Below are 16,030 nucleotides of genomic sequence, written 5' to 3' on the forward strand. Positions count from 1 at the left end.
CTTTGATGGCCACGCCTCATGGCTTTCACCTGTGTTTGATGAATGTGTATCCCTCTTCTCTGTCTACTGCAATGGCTCTCGAACTTTCCAGCACATCAGCACCCACTGGACTCACTAAATCACCTGTGGCTGAGCCCGTCCCCAGAGCAGCAGATGGGAGCACCAGGGAGAGAATGTACATTTCCAGCAAGTTCCAGGCTGCTGCTGCTGGTCCAGGTACTGCACAGGAGCAACACTGGTGGATGTATGTGTCCCTGACCCAGCAATTAGTTTTTTGAGGATGGGCCCTATTTTATTCATATTTGAATCATCACAGCCTCACACAGCTCCGGAAATCCCTGGAACACAGCTGAAACTTGTTTGTCCCTTAACTGCTGTTTGTCCCTTAACTGAATTATTTTCCTCCTGTAAACGAATCATTTCCATTATCAGACGGTGAATGGGGAAATTAAGAAGGAAGAGGAGATGTGGCTTTGCAGGAACTACTGAGACCAGAAAAGAAGAAGAAAGTGGCTCTCTGTGAGAGTGGTTTCTGTGCCGGCCATAGGCATCCTGAGCTGGGCGAACACAAAGCCCAGGGTGAAGTCAGAACCCCCGGGGCACAGCCTAGAGGCAGCATCCGTGGAGGCTGGGGGGGAGAAGTGAGATGCAGGACCCTTCCTCCCTCAAAGGCCAATCTGCCGTCCATTTCAAACACAAGGCTTGCCGTAACCGGTTTGGCTCAGTGGATAGAGCTGATCAGCCTGCGGACTGAAAGGTCCCAGGTTCAATTCCAGTCAAGGGCATGTACCTTGGTTGCAGGCACATCCCCTGGCAGCTGATTGATGTTTCTAATTCTCTATCTCTCTCCCTTCCTCTTTGTAAAAAATCATTAAAATATTTAAAAAAACAAAACAAAACACAAGGCTCTATAGAATGAAGTTTCATAATAGACATCAGCATCTTTGGCATATATATCGTTACTAATAATAAACATTTATTGAGCGCCTATTATTTCTTTGGAATACAAGAAGGGATAAAACCTCCACCTCCAAGAGACTTTAAATTAGTTTGAAATTCAGCCTATAAATGCAGCAAGGTAACTAACAATATAAGGTAACATTTACTAAATGTCAAAGGTAAACAGTAAGTTCTTCAGGCGTCCTGTGTGTCCTAGGGCTTTCCCTTCTCTGTTCCACCCGGGCTCCATCTGCAAACCGCCATCTGCAAACAGCCATGGACACACACAGGCCTGTGAGGACACGGCGCTCACATACTCAGATGGGTCCTTTGTCTCCTCTGATTTATCAATGCTTCCCAGACAGGGAAAATCTTGACTCTTTTCATCTTTGGATTTTACAACCTGGCCAGGTACCTGGCACTAATAGCGTTAAATAAATATTTAATTGATTTAATAATGACTGTGGAATGTGAGCTGAGCTTTTAAGGAAGGGCGAACCTTAGATAAGAAAGAAGTGGAGGCTGGGCTTTCCAAGAATGAACAAGGGGACCAAGTGGGTGATTCAAGATTGCAGGCTGGTAAAGAAACCTTGTGGTCCCCGCCCTCCCCTCTACCCCCTTCCTGAAATTATCAACTCCTTGCTGGTATCCCCCTCAGTCCAGAACGCCAGCTTTTCAGAGCTGGTCTTCCTTCATCCAAGCTTACTAAGTGAATAATCCTAAACCTTTGCTGTGCTTTGATCTCAATATCATTTCCTGGTCTATTTTTCCTTGCTCCGTTTTCCGCTGATTAAATTAGGAAGGAAGGAAAGAAAGAAAAAAAAAAGAAAGAAAGGAGTAAACAAACAAACAAACAAACCCAAATAATCCTAACTTAACACTGAATTGATACTCTATGGTAGGGGTGTCGAACTCAATCAGAGAAGGGGCCAAAATCTAAAATCCAGCCTAAATTGCGGGCCGAATGGTTTACTGAACAGTCATAAACTGTCATTGTGATGGAAACGCAGCGGAGTGCAGTGATGACAGCACGGTGCGGGCCACATTGCAAGGCCTGGGGGGACGGATTTGGCCCTCGGGCCTTGTGTTTGACACATGTGCTTTATGCAAACACAAAATGTGGGAGCACCAGTCAGTAAAAATAGCCTTGGCAGGGGCGTCACCCCCACCCACCAAACTGGAAATTCTCAGCTTTCACAGCTCCTAGGCTATGATCACGCACCAAACGAATTAATAATGTCCATATCATGCCCCTCTGGTAGCTGCGTCCATCTTGGAAACTTAGAAGGCTTTGGCTAAAGTCAGATCATGTCACACTCTGTAACCAAAACAAAGTGGGCAGGACATGAGCAGATGATTTAAACAAGAAGTAAAACAAAACACTCATCCTCCACTCCTTGAGTCCCCTGAAATAGGAAAGAAAAGCTCTTACCTAACTTACCTTGGGTAGGTGAAGATTTATATCTGAAAAATCCTACTAATTGCCAGAGCTCCGTATTTGCTGGACAGACAGGGACTCACTATTCAGAAATGCAACTTTCCACAAGCTCATCCTGAGGTACCCGTGGAGGCCCCTCCGCCATCACCCATTTCCCGTGCTCTATCTGAAGTGCTGTGCTGTAGTTGCTTCTAACTAAATAAAGTGATTTTACATATCACATCTTTAAGAGGATGTCAGACTAAGATAAGTCCCTGGAAACTAAAACCACAGATTTTTTTCCCCTCAGTATGGTCACAAGTGAACGCAGGCTTCCCCCGGGAGTTAACAGAACAAGTGGAAGAATCAGAAAAAGATAATAACAGAGTTTTTCACTCACATACTAAAATAGATATTTCAGTTTTTGCAAAAATAAATAAATAAATAAATAAACTACTTGATAAAGGGACACCAGAAGCCAAGAACTTCTCAGAAGTTCAGAAATGATGAGTGTAGTATGTGAAATGTTAAAGACAGTCACTGGGGAAAAAAATCAGTGTCTTTAAGGGGCATATGAAGTGTTTTAACAATTTGGGTAACGTGACATGTATGTCTTATCATTTTTAGCCTATCGCAAGCCAATGAAGAGTCACTCTCAACCAGCCAGCATGGCTTTGGGTTGAGTGTCAACCTATGAACCAGGAGGTCATGGTTCGATTCCAGTCAGGGCACATGCCCGGGTTGTGGGCTCCATCTCCCCAGTGTGGGGCGTACAGGAGGCAGCCGGTCAATGATTCTCTCTCATCATTGATGCTTCTATCTCTCTCTCCCTCTCCCTTCCTCTCTGAAATCAATACAAATATTGACATTTATCAAGGACTCTGTTCTTGGATTGCCCTCCAGATCTGGCTCTCCCTTTCTCCGCCCCATTCTGTGCCCTGGGAGGAGCCCCTGCAGACTCAGGGCAGCCACCTTTGGGTGGGGTCTGACCACTGAAGAGCATTGGCAAGAAGTGGAAGGGCTGTGGGTGGCTGAGAGGGCTGAGGGTCGGTCTCTCTCTCTCTCTCTCTCTCTCTCTCTCTCTCTCTCTCTCTGCTTCCCCCACCCCACCTGGCAGCTCTCACTGGGCAGCAGCAAGTTAATAAGGAAAATGGAAGAATCAGAAAAAAGATAATAAAAGAGGTTTTCATTCAAACTTCCTTCACTTTCCCCTTCAGCTCCCAGGTCTTGGTACCTGAACATCATTTGCCAGTTCCCTTAATCCTGCACATACCCCTCTAAGTAAGTTTCTTTGTTGCAGCACACTGAGTTGAATTTTGTTTCCTGCCAGACTGTGCTTGACACAAGGACCTTCCTGACTTTTATATCTATATAAAAATTCTATATCTCTATGAAATTTCTCAACTACAAGACGTAGGTCTTAATGCCATCTCCCATTTTACACCTGAGGATGCTGGGACTCTGAAAGGGTAGAGTGCCAGCCATGGCCACACAGGAAGTTTGCTGGCAGAGCAGGAATTGCCCCCTGGCCAGTCCGACATCTAAGATCTTAAAAAGCTCTTGAAAGGGTGAGGGAGAAACACTCTCAAGCTGCCACACAGCCTCAAATCACATTATTCACGGTTTGGGATTTTTCCCTGGGTCTAAAATAAGCTAGTTGGGGCATTGCCCTACAAGTGCTTCTTTCACCAAGAGCCATTGGGATTGCGCCTGCAGGAGGGTGGAGAGCTGTCCTAAGATGGAAGAGTTCACAGGTGCTCCCCCCTTGCCCATTGCCGCCCGCATCCTTCTTTCAGTTCACCCCAGAAATCCTTAAACATAAGGCTCTTTTATTCTTTTTTATAAGCTAAAAATAGGGTTCTTATGACAGAACCCCAGGATATTTGGTGGGGGAGAAGGTGGGTGCAGTTAAAAAGCATTTAATAACTTCATACTAGCACCTCCCATTCATAACCTGCTAGATTCCATTAATAGTGTATCTCTTTCCTGAGATAGGCCTGGCTGGATTACTCTCTCTAGCAGTGTAGAGTAGCTTAAAACAGAAAATGACTTGTATGCATGCATATTAGCATAACCAATGGACACAGATACATTAGCATAACACAATGGGGTGGGGGGGGCTTGCCCTTGGAGGTTAGGGCGGGGCGTCCATGGGGAGGGGGGGGGAAGGAGACATAAAACTTAAGAAAATAAAGGAGATGTAAAACTTTAGAAAATAAAAAATAAAATACTAAAAAAATTAAATAAATAAAATAAAGTCTGATGGGGCGTGGGGGCCAAGTACAAAATGAACTCCCCTTAAGGATTTAGCTATGGGTTATATTCATTTCGGGGCTAAGACTGCTGTTATTTCTGCCTTTGCCTGGGTCTCTGTGTCTCTCCCTCCCTCACTACACATGGAAGAGTAACTTACAAAAGCACGAGTTAGCATTTGACATCTCTCCCAAGATCTTAACTCACTGGATTTTGCAACTGATAAGAAGGCAACGGTGAGTTCAGGTTGGTTCTGAATCAGAGGGAACCTTCTGGCTCAACAGAGTATCTGAGTAAGGCTACTGGCTCTCACTTCCTCCTGGCTGCAAGGCTGTGAGTAGAAAGAGTAGCAGGTGTGCTCCTGCTTGAGGCAAAAACAGATCACAAGTGAAAGGCAGAGGAAGAAACCCGGGCCAAAGCGCAGCCAGAAACAGAACAGACAGGGGCCCTCCTCCAGCGGCCCCACCCACTCCTTGTAAATCAATACACGTTGTTGACGCAACTCTAAATCCACGGTGCATCCAGCCGCCAGCACCTAAGGCAGACCTGACAACAAGTAAGACCGTCTCAACCCTCAGGAAGATTTCTGGCCAGCAATTACTGTTCTTTATTGCCATTTTCAATGTTAATGGTAGCAGAAAACACGGGACAGTCCAGATAACTTCACCGGCGCCCCTCCTTCCACTAACCTGTTCTACTGGGGAGCCTGGAACCTCAGCCCAGGGAAACCAGGGCTGCGTCCCTCCTCCCTCTCCATGGGCAACGCACGTGGTACAAAATAACTGTGATCCTGACTCAACAAGCCTCACTTGTTAAAACGCGGGTCTCTAATTCAAAAACCAGAGGCTAGAGCCTCCACATCCATCAGGTGTGTTTTTACGTAGGGTCCTCTACAATCAAAAATAATGACTCCGATGATGGAAAAAACAAAAACAAAAAACAATGATTCAGCTATCAGAAGACTTTAGAACTTGGTACCAGGAAACAGGGCAACCCAAAACTTTATATTAAATTATTATTTAATAGTTTAAATAATATTATTATATCATATTTAATTAAAATATTAAAATACTGAAAAGAAAAAGTTATTTCGAAGCTGTCGTGCAGGGTATATGATCTTTTTTTCACACTTACAGTTAAAAACAAGCTCCAAAAACTGCCCACCTGTCCAGTTTGCAGCTGGAGAATCCGCTCTGGGGACGGGGATAGAGGGGCTAGTGTCCCCCCAAGGGCCCCACGCCGCCCGGGCTGGGAGGGCGCGCCCCGCCCGCACTCACCTGGTCCAGCGGGATGCCCAGGCGCCGGCTGAGCGGGTGCAGGCAGGTGGAGCCGGTGGTGCGGTGGGCGAGGCTGGCCGGCGGCGCGGCTGCCATCCCGCATCTTCGGGAGGCGGCTGCCCCGACCCGCACGCTGCAGCTGCTCCGCGTCCTCCCGTCCGTGCTCCCGTCGGCGGCTGTTCCGAGGGGCTGGCGACCGACTCTCTCCCGGGACCTAGCGGCGAGGCCGAGGGACCCCCACTCCCAGGGCGCAAACTTAGCGTGGGCGCCGCGGCCGGGGCGCCGGGGGAGGGCCGTGCCCAGCGCGCCGCTTCCCGCTCCCTCCTCTCGGCGCCCATTGGCCCGGCCCCGGGACAGCCCCGGAGGAGGGAGGGAGCAGGAAAAGTGGGGACACGGAGTCCGGCCCCCAGCGCCGCCCAGCCCAGCCCAGCCCGACCCGGGCCGCCGGGCGTGGAAAAGTGATGCCAGCGCGCGGGCTGGGGGCGGGCTGGTGGCGCGCGGCCCAGGGGGCTGGAGGCGCCGCTCCTCCTCCCCGGAGCTCGCCGTCCCGTCTCCCCGCCCAATAGCACGACCTCCACCCGGATCACCCCGGCGGGCGCCTTTCTGCCCCACCCTATTTACGCACCCCCATTCCTCCCAGTCCTAGTGCCAGCTAAGATTTCTTGCACTTTCCTTTGGAGCTTGCTCCCGCGCAGCCCCTACTGCAAAGGGTTAATAAGCCAGTGGCTGCAGCCCAAGGAGAACCCCTTGCTGCTAGCCATCGCTCTGGCACCCAGACTCCCCTCTTTCTTGCGTTTCATCACCAACAAACTGCACTAAACTGCAAATGGCCAGGCCAGAGTTTCTCAACCCATGTCCCCGGTCATGGAGCAAAAGCAGTCCCTACCACCGCTCCCCGTCCCCGTGGAGATTTTAAAGGAGGCCACCACCACCAGATGACAATCTCAACACACACACACACACACACACACACACACACACACACACGCTGGTAAATTAACTAGGCTACACAGGCTTATTAGATACCACACAGATCTAGAAATTGACCAAAACTGAAGCAACGATCCTCTTAATCTTGAGCAAAATAGCAGCTTAAGTGAGGTTTTTCAAAACACAGTTAAAAAAAAAAAAAGAAAGAAAGAAAGAAAAATCAACACTTAGGTATAAATTGCCACATAAGAAAAGTTTTACTGATACTGTAGTACAATTACTATTTAGAGGACTATTAGATGGTACAGTGTCAAGAGAATCAGTTACATTGTTAGATATAACTTAGTAAAACTTCTTCATTTACCACGGACAATCACCATGTGTTAGTTATTATAATCTCTATTTACAGATGAGAAAACTGGAGCTTTTGGAGCTTAAGAACTTGGTTTTATTTAGGGAGGGTCAGCATAACACAGCTGCCCGATTCCAGAGCCTGGGCCTGAGTCACGGTGGCACTTTGCCCCTCCCTGGAAAGCAAAGCATTGCTCTCTTCATGGCGAGGCCCACCCACATACCAGCCACAGGCCTGTCATTGCTGGGGACAGGCGTTATATTTACTGCTCCAAGTGAGGTGGCAGCCTGATGCTACAGGCACTCTGTCTCACCTGTTTCCTATCTGCAGTAGAATGAGGTGTGATATCAAAACCGGGTTTTTAATCTCCTCCTGGGAGATTAAACCATGCTCAGAATGTGAAGTCATCCAGATGACCCAGTGCGGATGACTGGTCTAAAATTAAAGGCCAGACAAAGAGACCTGGAAATGCTTCTGGCGCATTTCAGGAAGGCAGGGTGATGCTATGGACTGATAGAAACGCAATACCAGTCACGTGCCAGTCCAGGCCCAGACAAACAGATACTCAGACAGCAAAACTGAATTAAAACAGTCCTCAACGTTTTCAAAGGTACACCCCCTCAAGACGATAAAATTCTAATGATACAATCAGTCTAGATTCGACCAAAAATGATCACCGCAAAACTAAATTAAAACCATCAACAATGATATAACACATGTAAAAATAGAATTACCATTTTAATAATATTACATATTTGTATGATGATACTGTATAGAACATATTCATTTATATCATCCCTGGATCCTGCCAACGACTCTATGGGGTTGCAAGGGCAGGTGTTATGTTTTTTATTATTATGCCATCATCCTTTCCATTTTTATGCATAAGAATCCAATTGCTGGAAATTTTCAGCTAACTTATATACTAGTAGCTAGTAAACAGCAAAAGTAGGTTTCAAATTTGGCTATTCCGTTTTTCTTTTTATTATACAGAAATCTTTTTATTATGCTAGGAGTCCACCTTCAGGAAAGCAACAGAAATTGTTGCCTGCACAGGACATTAAACTCCATGCTTAACATTTGAGAACTGCTCTGCAGAATGGTCTGAAGTGACCCACAATGGGTATCACTCTTGTTTTGCAAGCAGTCTCTTTAAGCATTACCCACAAAACCTTAGGGAATATAGACTTTACAATGAGCACTCCGCTTTTTAATGTTCTAGCTCAACTGGTCTGTGTTTGCTTGGAACACATATGACTACCTACCTACCTAACATTTTTTAAAGCTGAGGTCACAGTTAAACATTGTTTTTATATTTGTACATGCGCAAAAAATGAAGAAATGTTACTGAACACCAACAAGATTTAGCTATTACTGCTGAGTAATCAATCGCATGTTTCCCTAAGGATTTTATATCAGTTAGTCATTCAAGCTAAATCAACACAAATCAGCTCCGCTTCCCATCCTATGTATTGTACATACACCAGGGAGATGCTGAGATGTTTAAAGACAAAAGAATCCAAGAAATCAATTTGGATAATTGAATGCAGAAAGAAATAAAGCTTTCTAACAAAACTCCTTTAACTAAAAATGCTCAGAACAATATTTAAAAATATGATTTTCTACAACTTCTGGGTGTTCAGGACCAGAGCCAAAAACCTAGAAGAGGAACAGATAATGAAAATCTAAAGAACCCAGCCTTCAGAGCAAGACAAAACTGGACCTGACAGCCAATACTGCCTTTTACTGGTTTTGTGACTAAGCAAGTCAATCAACTTCCTCAAGCCCCAATTTTCTCCTCTATAAAGTGGGAATAAGGATTATGATCTCTTGTGGCTGCTGTAAGTGTTGGAAGCTGCCCATTGCCTTCGCTAGCAGAAAGAGGTGGACAAGGAGTCCGGGAGGCTGGTCAACCTTGAGGCTCTGGCAAGGGTCAGAGCCATGCACCCACTGTCTAGTTGAAGACAAAGGGAGCTGAAGCAACTTCCACCTTTTAGTCTTATGTAAATCCTTGGTGATGGGCTATCATCGAGTTATTATTGGAATTAGTAAGGATGTATCCCAAAACCTGAATAAAAGGGATAGCAAGGCCAGAGCAAAAGGTAGTCCTCTCTTGGGCTTCCAACTCACCCCCAATTCCCAAATTAATTAATATTTTCTTGTCTAGTTTCTTTTATTTATGTGTGGCCTCCTTCAGAGCCCAAACCCTGAACCACACGGGACGTATGTGTGTGTGTGTGTGTGTGTGTGTGTGTGTGTGTGTGTGTGAGTGGGGAGGGGGGGGGGGAACACTCTCGCAACGGGCAGCCCAATGTGAGGGGATCATATTCACATATAAGGACTGAAGGAAAGATTATATGTGAAATAACTTATCACAAGTAATTGTTCAAAAAATATTAACGGCCACCCTAGCCTATTTTGCTTAGTGGTCAGAGCATCAACATATGGACTGAAGTGTCTCAGGTTTGATTCTAGTCAAGGGCACATACCTGGGTTGCAGGTTCTCCACCCAAGTTGGGGACGTGTGTGGGAGGCAACCAACTGATGTGTTTCTCTCACATGAATGTTTCTCTCTATGTCTCTCCCCACCTTTCCCTTCCACTCTCAAAAAAAAAAAAAAAATCTATATATAGAGTTAACCCTCTGGGGTGAGGGTTAACTCTATATATAAACTGCCTAAAATGTACCCTTTATGAACTAAACTAATATTTTATTTTTAACTTTGGTCTTTTTGGGAAATAGATCTTCCTAAAATGCATCCCTGCATACTTCAATAGAGTTAGTGATCATAACTGAATTTTTAATGATGGATTGGACATTATTGTAAACAGGAACCATCCTGTAATACAGTGATGCCGGTTTGTCCTTGTACTAAACTATGCCCAAAGAGGTAAGCTTTCTCAATTACTGTGTCTAATTTCTAGTTTTCAGTCTCCTCTTCTGCTCTCATCTTTCAGTTGTCACTGCCTTGTCTGCTCTTTTGGTTCTTCTATGATCTGGGGAATGCTATTGATTGCCTTACAATCACTAGGCTTTGAAAGTTGAATGCCTAAGGAATTCTTAAAGAAATGAAGTACTTCAATTTTAAGTCAAACTCTATGCTATCTTGGATATTCATAGGTGGGGTTTTTTTTCTTCTTCTTACTTCTTGTTTCTTTGGATGTGTTTCAAATAGTTACTCTTGCCAAAGAAGTATCCTATGTAATAAAGTGAGATTGAAAATAATATTTGTGAATATATGGATAGGCAAAAACCTATCTGCTTATGCTTCCAGAATTTTCTGGTTGGCTGCAGTAAAAAGAAGGAGAAGGAAGAGGAGGAGGAGAAGGAAGGGAGGAGGGAGAGGGGAAAAAAGGGGAGGAGAACAAGGTAGGGCCTACCCTGATACCCCTGGAGCTTTGGTATCCTGAGATGCTTGGCCCTACCCTCTCTACTCTCCATCCCAAATGTGGATATTATTGCTGAGGCTGCTGTCATCTTGGCCTTCAGCAGTAACCCTTCACCCCAGACCTTATATTCGTCTTGGAGGCCACATGGAATCTCCTTCACCCTTGTATTTTCACCTTACTCTTCACTCCCTTCTGCAGCCTGGCCCATGACAGTGCCAAGCATAACAATATTTCAGAATGAATGGATGGACGGTTTCCTGGCAATCAATGCAGCCAACAGAACTCATGACTGTCTCCCCCTTTCTCACTTAAGTCCTCGTGAGCTAGCTCATTGTTCAGAGCCTGGGTGGCCTTCAGTCAGCACATTAGGCTGGGCAGCCCCAAATGCTGAGTGTACAGTCTGTTATTTATAGGACCAGAGTAGGTGTTTGCCCCTGTTGCCTTGGTTCTTTTCCTAGACTCCTAATGTGCCATTTCTGCAACTTTTATTTATTTGTAATATTATTTTATCATTATTGATCAATTATCTCAGAGCACCCTGTAAAACAAGCTTAGATTTTCACAAAATAATACACTAGCAAGTACTACTTTTTTAATCTCCAAGGAAAGGGCATCAAAGGGTTTTCTTTTACTTTTTTATTGAATTTATTGGGGTGACATTGTTTAATAAAATTATATCGATTTCAGGTGTACAATTCTATAATCCATCCATCTGTATATTGTATTGTGTATTTACCACCCCAAGTCAAGTCTCCTTCCATCACCGTTTGACCACAAGGCATTTTGTTGGGTTAGTAGGGTGCATCTTTTAGAATTAGCATTCTCCAGATTCAGCTGGGCAAACAGTGTTTTTTGCTTGTGAAGGTTGATTTAACATTCAGCAAATATTTATTGAGGAGCTATTATTTATAAAGCACTCCTCCAGATGTTTGGGAGACACATCAACTCCAAACAGACAAAAATCCCACCTCTCCTGGAGCTTACACTCTAGCAGAGAAAGGCATAATAAAAAAAAAACAAATTAAAAGATGATCAGTGCACAGAAAAAGAAGGTGCAGAAGGGTAAAGGGATGCATGGAGCATGATATGTATGTTTCAGTCTTTTAAAGGGTTGTCAGGGGAGGCCTCATTGAAAAGGTCACATTTGAACAAAAAGCTGAAGAAAGACAAGGAGTTAATGGAGCAGATTTCTGGGCAAAGTATACATTCCCAGAGAGAGAAACTATCTAGAGCAAAGGCCCTGAGACAGGAGCAGGCCTGGCACAGTGGAGAAGCATGAGGCTGACCAGGAAGGTTGGAGCAGAGTGAATTGTAGAGTGCCCCCTGGGAAAGCACATGGGCATTCTTTAATTATTGTCAGCTGAACCCAGTGGCTTAGACAAAGCCACACCCTGGAAACACACCTTGCCAAAAGGGCAAGGGTGTTGTCAGCTTGACCTTCATTTCAGCCCATGGTGTGGAGAAGTGGATTTTGATATCTAACCCCAGCCTAGCTCCAGGAAAGCTCAGGGCCTACTCAAGAAGGCAAATAATCTTCCTTGTCTTGACCTTCTGGTGAAACTTCCTAGTATTTGGGGATATAAAATAAACATACTGCATCTGCAGCTCTGGGTTACTATCTCTCCATCAGAAGAGGGCAGCAGTCCACCTGGCCCCAGCTTTTCTTTCTATCTCTGTGTCTTGTCTCTTTCTTTTATTTCTCAATTCATTGGGCCAGGCTGCAGAAGAGAGTGAGGATTGAGAACCCAGTGGCTGAGGATTGGACCCACTCTCTAGCCACTCTGGATGCAGTAGAGAGAGAAAATAGTTACAGTAAATAAGGGGAAAGAATGAGGAGATGGGCCAATGAGGTGTGGGGAACCAGACTATGGGGACTTTGGAGGCCATTATAACAAGGTTGACTGCTCCTCTGGGTGCAAGGAAGAATCAATGCAGAGATTCGAGTAGAGGAGTGTCTATACTCTTTAGACAACCACTCTGCTTTTTCTCTCCTGTTAGGCTCTAGTAACCACCATTCTGCTTTCTGAATTTGACTATTTCAAATACCTCACCTAAGTGGGATCATACAGCATTTCTGTCTTTTAGTTACTGGCTAATTTCACGTAGCATAATGTCCACACGATTCATCCATGTTGTAGTGTTTGTCAGAATTTCTTTCCTTTTTAAGGCTGTACAGTATTCCATTTATGTATCTACCACATGTTATTTATTCATTTATCTATTAATGTACACTTGGGTTTGCTTCCACCTCTTTGCTATTATGAGCAGTGCTACTGTAAAAATGGGTGTGCAAATATCTCTTTGAGACCCTGCCTTCAATTCTTTTCAATACATACCAAGAAGTGAGATTGCTGGATCATATGGTAGTTCTATTTCTAATTTTTTGAGAAACCATCATACTGTTTTCTATAACAGTTTTTATAACCCAAACAACAGAGAACAAGGACTACAGCTTCTCTATGTCCTGCCCAAAACTGTGTTTGTTTGTTTGCAATAGTAGCAATCCTAATGGGTATGTGGTAATATCTCATTGTGGTTTTGATTTACATTTCTTTGATGATTAGTGATGTTAAGTGTCTTTTCACATGTTAGTTGGCCATTTGTATATCATCTTTAAAGGAATGTCTATTCAAGTGCTTTAACCATTTTTTAGTCAGGTTATTTGATTTTTTTTATTGTTGAGTTGTAGGAGTTATCTTATATTCTGGATATTGACCCTTAGCAGATATTTTCTGCCATTCCATAGATTGCCTTTTCATGTTGTTGACTGTGTCCTTTGATGCACAAAAGTTTTTGTTTTTGTTTTTTTAATGCAGCTCCACTTCTCTCTCTTCACTTTTGTTGTTTGTGCTTTTGGTCTCAGAGCCAAGAAATCATTGCCAGGTTCAATGCCATGAGATTTCCCCTATGTTTTCTTTGAAGAGTTTTCTAGTTTTAGGTTTTATGTTTAGGTCTTTAATCCCTTTTGAATTAATTTTTAGATAAGGTGTAAGATGAGAATCCAACTGCATTCTTTTGCATGTGGGTATCTGGTTTTTCCAATACCATTTGTTGAAGAGACTATCTTTTCCCCACTGAGTGATCTTTATACCCTTGTCAAAAATCATTGACAATATATATAAGGGTTGAGCCAATTCTCTCATTTTTAATGTTACACTATTACACTATCTTTTTGCTTGATAAGCTCTTTTAAAGGCTTACAATTTTCCTATATAAGACAGCTTCGTTCCTGAGAGGAATACTGCCAAATTTGACCATTTTACATTCCAACCCCCTAACTGTCACACCTGTGAATTCAGTGGGCTGTAATTTGTGTGTGTGTGTGTGTGTGTGTGTGTGTGTGTGTGTGTGTGAGCTCCCTAGTGTCTATGTCCATGGGTTATACATATATGTATACAAGGTCTTTGACTGATTGCCTCCCACCCACTCACCCTCCCCTGCCTTCCCTCTTCTGTTCCATGCTTCCATGTCTCTGGATCTACTGCGTTCATCAGTTTATTTTGTTACTTAGATTCTATATATGAGTGAGATCATGTGATACTTATCTTTTTCTGATTGACTTATTTCATTTAGCATGATACTCTCCAAGTCCCTTCATGCTGTCTCAAAGGGTAAGAGTTTCTCCTTTTATACAGCTGCATAGTATTCTGTGGTATAAATCTACCACAGCTTTTTTATCCACTCATTTACTGATGGACACCTGGGCTGTTTCCAGATCTTAGCTATTGTAAATTGTGCTGCTATGAACATAGAGGTGCATACATTCTTTCTGATTGGTGTTCCAGGATTCTTAGGATATATTCCTACTAATGGGATCACTGGATCAAATGGCAGTTCCATATTTCATTTTTTTTAGGAAACTCCATATTGTTTTTCATAATGGTTGTACCAGTCTGCAGTTCCACCAGCAGTGACCTAGTGTTCCCTTTTCTCCACATTCTTACCAGCACTTTTCATTTATTGATTTGTTAATGGTAGCCATTCTGACAGATATAAGGTGATAATTTATTGTCATTTTAATTTGTGATCAGTGAATTTGAGCATTTTTTCATATGTCTCTTGGCCATCTGTATGTTATCTTTGGAGAAGTTTCTATTTAGATCCTTTGCACATTTTTTTTTTAAATTAGAGTGTTTGTCTTCCTTTTGTTAAGTTATAGGAGTTCCTTATATTTTTTTGGATATTAACCCTTTATCTGATATGTCATTGCCAAATATGTTCTCCCATACAGTGGGATCACTTTTCATTTTGTTGGTGATTTCTTTTGCTGTGCAGGAACTTTTTATTTTTATGTAGTCTCGTTTTTAAAAATTAATAGATTTGGTTTTTGAGCAGTTTTAGGTTTACAGAACAATTGATTGGAAAGTAGATAGATTTACCACATAGCCTACACAACCACAGTTTCCTCTATTATTTATACCTTATGTACCACATTTATTAGTGTGGTACAATATTGGCTCAAATGATGAGTCAATATTGCTACACTATTGTTTTCTTTTATTGGTTTTATTTTCATTTTTGTTGCTACCTTATTAACTAAAGTTCATAATATACATTAGAATTCACTCTTTGTTTTGTACATCTTATGGGTTTTGACAAACGTATAATGATATGCATCTATCACTGTGTGCCAAACAGACATCTTGGTTGTCTAAAATATTTTAGTTTGTTTTTCTACTAAAGTACTTATCTCATCTGGGTTATGATGTGAGATAGAATTCAGGTTTTATTTTTTCACATATGGATTATCAGATGTTCCAGAATCTTTTATTAACCTGTCCCATTTTTCCGTCTAATCCAGCTGTCATATATCAAATTTTTATTTTGGCATTGGTCTGTTTCTAAGCCCACTACTTTATTCCATGGTCTGCCTGTCTATCCTGAGCCAATACCACTGTGTTACAAGACTTGGTACCCAGGAAGGCACGTTTCACCACGCAGTTTTGGGGAGCATCTTGGCTCATCGTGACCTTCTTCTTCCATACTGTATACATTTTAGAACCGGTTTCTTGATTCCATGAAAAATTCCATTGGGACTTGGTTAGAATTATATTAAATCTATTTCTTCATTTGTGGAGAAATTCTCAATTTGTACCGAACTGAAATCCTTATATTGAGGGTCTTTGCTCCATAATTACATGACTTTCCACATATTCAGATCTTCTTACACTTTTAAATAAAGTTTTATCATTTTCTATATAAATGCCACGATCATTTTATTAGATTTTTTCCAGTATTTTACATTTTCTGTTCCTTTTTTCTTACATGTTCTGTATATTGCACTTTACTTTTGAAAGTGATCTATCTTATATGTAGCAATCCTTTATATTTGTATTATTAATTTTATTTATTTGTATATAGATTCTTTTGACATCTTTAAGTAGAAAGTCATACCACCTTCTTTAAAAAGATTTCGGTTTATTTCCTCTTTTCTAATCCTTACATTTCTATTTCTTTTTCTTACCATATTGAG

At 42.7% G+C, this 16,030-nt stretch overlaps 1 protein-coding gene across 9 annotated transcripts in view; it reads right to left on the reverse strand.

The window, feature by feature from the left end:
* MBOAT1 (membrane bound O-acyltransferase domain containing 1) overlaps window positions 1-6,380 on the reverse strand; it is a 98,673-nt gene extending 92,293 nt beyond the window's left edge. For 4 of the 9 annotated variants that reach the window (XM_036446150.1, XM_036446148.1, XM_045584320.1 and 1 more), the window contains exon 1: window positions 5,887-6,239. In XM_036446150.1, coding sequence (XP_036302043.1) covers window positions 5,887-6,224 — 338 coding nt within the window. In that variant the 5' untranslated portion in view covers window positions 6,225-6,239. Of the gene's footprint in view, window positions 1-5,886 lie in introns of all 9 variants that reach the window. The other 5 variants (XM_036446153.2, XM_036446151.2, XM_036446149.2 and 2 more) reach the window with 3 other exon arrangements.
* Window positions 6,381-16,030: the final 9,650 nt, after the last annotated feature.

Source organism: Pipistrellus kuhlii, unplaced genomic scaffold, assembly GCF_014108245.1.
Source record: "Pipistrellus kuhlii isolate mPipKuh1 unplaced genomic scaffold, mPipKuh1.p scaffold_m20_p_2, whole genome shotgun sequence".
NCBI lineage: Eukaryota > Metazoa > Chordata > Mammalia > Chiroptera > Vespertilionidae > Pipistrellus > Pipistrellus kuhlii.